This window comes from Asparagus officinalis, chromosome 8 (assembly GCF_001876935.1).
Source record: "Asparagus officinalis chromosome 8, Aspof.V1, whole genome shotgun sequence".
Taxonomy (NCBI): Eukaryota; Viridiplantae; Streptophyta; class Magnoliopsida; order Asparagales; family Asparagaceae; genus Asparagus; species Asparagus officinalis.
Window position 1 is genome coordinate 4,580,321 of NC_033801.1, and position 7,492 is coordinate 4,587,812.

Here is a 7,492-nt window from a genome sequence, read left to right on the forward strand (position 1 = left end):
CATTTATGGGGTCCACCGAATGATTTTTTTGAGGAATCAAAAGATTTAATTGCATTGCATTAATAAGAAGTTGAGTACATATATAATATGCATCAACCCAATAATCCATAAAGCAGCACGGAAGTGATAAATCTTGGAATCCACCAAGGGCGTTCACTGAATCGACAAAGAACAATTTTCGAATCCATGAAGAGACAATCTCGAATCCACAAAGTAATATAAATGAGAATTTTATTGACAAAAGTGATATAATTCATGATGTTTACAATACTTCTTTTTAAATAGAAAAACAAAACCCTCCTAATAAGAATAAAATTCCTAAAATAAACAATTTAAAACTACCTAAAAGACTCTCTATAATAAAGGAAACAAATCAGTCATAATTAAATCAAAATTGATTTTATTTCCTAATCTAAATTGATTCTAACTTTATTACTAAAAATAAACTAGAGTTTAATTATTTCTAAAATCCTATAAAAAATGGGTAGTACTGATAGGATTGTGGGATTTTGCTAAGATTATTAATCCGTCTCGTCAAGATAGGTGATTTTATATATAATATGTTACAATCTGCCTTTCGGATTGGGAGATATTGTCGTTCTTTGTAGTTAACCAATAATTCATCTATATCTATATTTGGCTCGTGAAGATCCAACTTATCCATGAATTTGATCGTCATGCGTTCTATATCAATCTTCCCTTGTTGAAAGAAGCTTGACCTGACCCTGAGTTTATATTTGTTTGAATAGCAGCTTCCTTGATGTACATTATTCTTCTTTTGCGTCGATTAACGTCTGCCTTATACTTAGCATTGATTTTCTCCATCTATTACTTTACCTCCTCAGCTAAGGCTTCTTTCTTCTAAATTAAACTTTGAATGAATTTTTCCCATATTATTTTAATGTAATTGACTGCATGCGGATCAATAGATGCTAGAAAAACTCCCCCAAATTATCTCCTTGTTGCTTTTTATATTCCCGTGCCTGCAATTTCATCTCAATCTTGTCAAAATCATTGACACTCTTTATTTCAAAAAAAGAATTTCTCTCACACTCCATCTCCTTTCTTTTGGTCCGTCTAACAAGTTACACATGTTATCAATTGTTTCGCTCTCTATTTTATCTTTTCCCTCCATCGGGACAACATCAATATGTGCAATATCGCTCATAACCTCTTGGGGAATATCATGCATAATACCCATCTTCTCTATCATATCACCATCAACATTATGAATCTCATGCATAACAAGTGTTTGCACCTTAGGAGGAATTTTAGCAGGGACAGATTCTTCTTTTCCAGTTACAACCAAGGCATAGACCTCTTCGGATTAATTCAAGTCTTCGACTAAAGTCTTATTGTAGACCACTAATTTTTTTTTCTTCTTAGTAGTCTCTATCATAGATGACTCCATTTCTAGGAGAGACATGAGTGCAATTCGATGTTTATCCTTCTTGAAGATACAAGAATCGTCTCTACTCCTGTGAGTAGCACCAACATCTAACTGCCATGTCCTATCTAAAAGCATATGAAAAATATCCATCTCGACCACATCACACAATACTTCATCAACATAGTTGCGGTTGATAGAAAAAGATACTCAATATATCTTATCATTCTGCACATCATTGTCCTTACGAATCCAGTCGATCTGGTAGGGAGGTTGGTGTTTCTCTATCTTCAAACCTAACTTATTTACCATACGTCGAAAGATAAGATTCTTGTTACTGCGATTGTCAAAGATAATATCACCATCACAAATCTTCTGCTGCATCTCGTGTAGAAGATATTGTGCTGAGGAGGTGGTTCTTTTTTTTTGTTACTTCAATACTCTTCTCAACCCCAGGGTTTTGCTCAAGATCAAATTGGAGCTGCTTAATTCTTCCATGACCACAGTTAGAGTGTGAACTAGGATGTCAATTGAACACATAATAATATATAGGAAGAAAACAAGCTTTCAACAATTCCTTCATCTCTGCCCATGTTCGAATCGGATCCTTCTCTCACCCCACCATGCAGATGTTTTTTCTTTAAGTCTGTAAATCGCTAATTTATCTTTTTAATCTTCTAGGATTATCTCATACTCAAAATATCTATCCACTTCACCAATCTAATCAAGGAAATTATCAGCATAAAGCTTTCCGTTAAAGGATGGTATCTTTAATCCTTTAGTGTCATAGTTCTCCTTTCTTCGGTAGCCTCTACGATCATCGCTGTAGAATTTGTATTGCAGAGTCGGATCTCATTTTTGGTGAACAACGTGACCTCAAACTCATCTCGGATTTAGACGGTCTACTGCCAATGCGAGTCGGTCTATGGAAGTCTTCATCTGAGTAACTCCAGTCTTCAACTCATCAAACTCGATTCAGGTAACACATGCTTCATCTCTTGCCATCGGATTGGAGGAACATGGCTTTAATACTAATTAACGTAGCGCGACAGTAAGAAACATCGGAATTCACCAAGAGGTGTTCTCTAAATCCACAAAGAACACTATTCGAATCCACGAAGTAATATAAAAGAAAATTTTATTGATAAAAGTGATCTAGTTCATGAGGTTTACAAATCCTTCTTCTTAAATAAAAAAATAAAGCCATCCTAATAAGAACATAATTCCTAAAATAAAGAAACAATTTAGAGCTACCTAAAAGACTCTCTATAATAAAGACAACAAATCAGTCCTAATTAAATCAAGATTGATTTTATTTCCTAATCTAAATTGACTCTAACTTTAATAAACTAAAGGTTTATTATTATTTTTGAAATTCTGTCAAAAATGGTTGTTACTGATGATATTGTGGGATTTTGCCAAGATGATTGACTCTGTCTCATCAAGATACACTGCTGGATTTTCAACTTTTAGCGACGGAAAATTCCGTCGCTAAAAGTCACTTTTCCGTCGCTAAAAGTTTTAGCGATGGAAAAAAACAAATTCCGTCGCTAAAATTTTGACGCTACATTCAGGGTCCCTAATTGAGGTTTTAGCGATGGAATTTCCGTCGTTAAAGTTTAGCGACGGTATATTAGCGACGACAAAGTCGTCGCTATTATTTTTTAATAAAATAATAAAAAAAATTAGCAACGGAATTTCCGTCGCTATAAATAAAATTATTAAAAATATTAGTGACGGATTTTTTTAAAAAAAAATTCAAATCAGTTTTTTTTCGTGAATGTTTTCCGTTGCTATATGGATATTTAGCGACTACTAATCCGTCGCTAATTTTTTTTAATTTTAATAATTTTTTATTAATAATTTTTTTAATTATTTATTTTTTTGTGCACGTTTTCCGTAGCTAAATATTTATTTAGCGACGGAAAAACCGTCGCTAAATATATATTTAGCCACGGAAAATCCGTAGCTAAATAATCATTAATTTTTAAAAAAAAAATTTTTGAAAATTATTGAAAAAACCATGTACAATATCGATACTAAATTTAAAAAACCTGTTCAATCAGCAGTATAATATTCAATCTCACGCATATATCACAAATTTATTTCAATAAAAACAAATAAAAGTTTCACGACAGGTACATAATAAATATTGTTTATACAACACAAGAAATTGTTTTCAAAGTTAAATTAATTACAATCAATCCTCCTGATCATCATCATCATCCTCATCCTCAACACGAGCTGCATTATGACTACCCCGGCTACACCTCAAACCCCCCGACAAACCAATCACATAACGACCACCACAACACAACACCACAACGTTACCAACCAACCAACCCACCAGCCAATACCATCACCACTACGCACACTGAAAATACCAAATTAAGACAAAAAAGTATAGTTTCTCAAGGCTAAATATAATGCAGCCTTTTCCCGCGTGAACTGCAGCTAGATAAGCTTCATTCTATAGTTGAACACTAACCACGGACCTTTCTCTGGACTTGTGTTGGAATGGAAACAGAACTAAAAAGAACAATCTTGTTCATTAGCTTTTTAAATTGCTTTCTGTTTTATTCCCACAAGAGATAATAGTTCAGTATAACGAAGGAAGCACAGCAGTCATGCAGTGGCTAACCAATAACTCCAATGACAAATTTATGTGAACGAGGTGCTATACTGACCTCATGGTTCAAAGGCTTCCATAAGACATCAGAATGTGCTGTAACAGCCATTTGACCAAGGCACAAAACCAGTGTTTCATCAACTTCATCTACAGTAGGCATATCCAATAAAACATCAGCAGAGGATGGAGGATCTACCACAATCTGAGAAACAATAGGCTTCAGGAGGACCTGCAACATTTTATGAACAGCTTAGAACTAACAAAGAAATTAAACATTCAGTAAATAAAATGCGCAATGAAAAGAAGATAAATTTGGATAATATCAGGGCTATTTTCCTTATCCTCCTTTCCTATTTCTGAGCACAAGATTAGTATTTCTCTGGGTGTAAGTTCGATCACGAGTCAATTATCATGAATAATTGTAGCTAAATGACAATTGAATCAAGACTACCACATCAATTTCATGTTGCTATGCATAATACCTATAGAACAGGTCTCAAACTACCAAGTAATAAATTGATGGATAGTAACAACATACAGGTAGGTAGTACAAGTCTACTGACTCCTGGATTTAGGCAAGTCAGTAGCATCACATTATTATCAAAGTCATTGTAAATTATGATCAAAACAAGGCACTCAAAAGGAGTACAATAGCTTCATGAGATATTTCTAAAGGTGGTTACTCAGTCTAAATCACATGCAACTTAGAACGAAGACAATGCCAAACAAATGCGAAAGATCTGTACTCAAAAAATTTTATTTAAGTTCCAAAAAATGGTAGCAACTTTGAGTTCTGACGTGTCAGCATGTGAAACTTTTACTGCTTAGTTGACATTGAAGAAAAGACAGCATATATATTTTTAAGTTGCAAATCATATTTATCTCCTCTTGAGTAATTAATAGTTCATGGTGAGGTCAAGGCGATTAGGTCCTATATTGGTTGAGGCCAGAGGCACCAAAAAAGGCGATCGTCTGAGTAAACTAAGGTGATAAATATTCAAAAAATTCATAAACATTACAAGTATTATGCAAATACCAATAAATACCAACAAGACAAATTAATCACAACCAAATTTTCAACTTCACAAATATAACAAGTCATTAACCATCTAAAATAAAGTAGTAAGTAAAAAATATTGAATAGTAAGATTAACCAGTAACATATTTATACTAGAAAACAAATTATGTGAATCTAAAACAAAGAATTTAGAGATGCAATTGAAAAAAACAAATTATACTAGAAAACAATCAAACAACATATTTAAGGTTCACAAAATATATGAACTAACCTCAAAATTTGAGGCATCAAGAAACTTCAGATCTGTCGTGTCATAGAGGAAGCACTGATATAAAGACTTCAAAACAAGAGCCCGCAAATGCCACTGCTTATGGGATAAAACATCTTTGGGCTTTGCAACAGCAGATGCATTCCCATGTTTGGCCTTCTTTTTCTTTTGGGTCAAAGGTATCAAACCTATGTCTTGATCTTCAGTAAGATGTCGCGTGCAATCCTCAAGCAAGTACTTGAAATAAGGTACAAACAAAGATCTATGACATCAAAATTGCATCATTAGATATTTTCTGCAAGTGCTTCTTTCATTGAGAAAAATCTAGCAAAAAGGACCGGTATTGTCTTGAGTACCAACTATGCTATCATATAAATGACTTCTATTGAAACTAAGATCTCATGTTCATATCAGTTAGAAAAATATCCTTCATGAAAACTAATATATGACAGGGTAATGCATACAGAACAAATAGTTTTACATGGTAGCAATACAATTCGAAGGAGGTTTGTGCAAAAAATGGAGGTTGCAGAATAGGATCATCTAGAATATGGTAACAGGAGTATGGGTTACAGTAAGCTATCATACTTGGATGGCAGGAGAGCTATACTGCATTGGTCAATCCCTTTCGGTCATCCATGATGTCTGGGCAGAAGATGTCAGCGGCTTTAAGTGGGAAAGAGGTGCCCTTAATTAAATTCATGGATAATTTCAAGAATATGGTCCCGAACTGTCATTTAAAGCATTGTCCTATCCCTCGAAATGTAGACAATTTTGATTACTAAACAACATTTACTTTCAAGATTTAACATGACAAAAATGAGCACTTGTATCAACCAGGGAAAAGCCTCAGTCTGCATTAACAGCGGGTAGATATCATTTTGCCAATGAACAATATCAATCATGTTAATCAATAATCATAGACAAGAGGTAAGCCGACAACATCAGTAGATGATCAAACATAAATGCAAAACAAAGAATCTTCATGGCTTACCGGTGTTTCTCTACAAGTTTATTCACCAGTTTGTAGAAAGTAATTTTTCTGTCGAAACTTATGCTCTCACTTCCTTCAAGTTTAGAATCTGCCCAATCAAATTGTCATACTTTCAAAAACAAAAAGAAACGGTGTTACATAGTAGACCTCTCTTCAAGAATGTCAATTGTAGCAAAATGTCCTAGGGGTTATTCCTAGGTAAATCAAGCTCGGATCTCAGATACAACACAAAGATCCCAAAAACACAACATCGCACTAAAGAGGGGAAGAGATTGAAGGCTACAGCAGACATGCCGAGTGATTAAACATGATGATGAGTTTAACGGTAGGGAAGGTGGCGGCTCGTCGGTGGTAGGGCGGCGGCGCGGGTCCGGCGCCGGCGAAGAGAACGAGAAGGGGGAGAGGGGGCGGGATGAAGAGAGAGAGGGGGAAATGGAATTGAGAGAGGGATTTGGGATAAATCCCTCTCTCGGGCGCGGGCTGCCCAAAATTTTTAGGCACGCCCGCGCCCAATTTTTTTGCCAGCTCATCCTTTTTAGCGACGGAAATTTCCGTCACTAAAAAGTTTTTTAGCGACGGAAATTCCGTCGCTAAATTTTTTTTTAGCGACGGAATTTCCGTAGCTAAAGTTAAAATAATAGCGACGGAAATTCCGTCGCTAAAAATAAATTTTCCGTAGGCAAAATTATTTTTCCGACGGAATAATAACGACGGAATTTTTCGTCGCTATAACACGGCTTATAGCGACGGAAATTTCCGTCGCTATAAGTCTGTCGGCAAAACCCCGTATTCTAGCAGTGATAGGCGCTTTTCATATATAATATGTTAAAATCTATCTTCTAGATTTTGAGATATTGTTGTTTCTCTATGGTTAGTCAATAATTTATCTGTATCCGTATTTGGCTCGTGAAAATCCCACTTCTCCTTGAATCTGATCGTTATGCGTCCTACTCTCCTACATCAATCCAAAAAGAGGATACACTTATATCTGTAAGCAATATGAGCTAATTTGCGAGCGCAAATATTGCCCAATCTATGGACATTGGACACGACTGACACAAAAGCAAACAAAATATTTAAATAGTGCCCAACAATCTCAAGAGTGCTCAAAATGGAGGTAGGATAGCTATGGCACTACGAAGCATAAGCACAAGGCTAAACAGTCAAACTCAATGATGATACTTGACCATCCGTTG

At 35.1% G+C, this 7,492-nt stretch overlaps 1 protein-coding gene across 1 annotated transcript; it reads right to left on the bottom strand.

Annotated features, from left to right (window-relative positions):
* On the bottom strand, nt 4,009-6,397 carry LOC109819592 (uncharacterized protein At3g06530-like; the record flags this gene model as incomplete). Its single annotated transcript, XM_020385363.1, has 3 exons — nt 4,009-4,245; nt 5,306-5,564; nt 6,297-6,397. Coding segments are annotated over 3 exons (582 nt in total), but the record flags the coding sequence as incomplete, so codon positions are not given.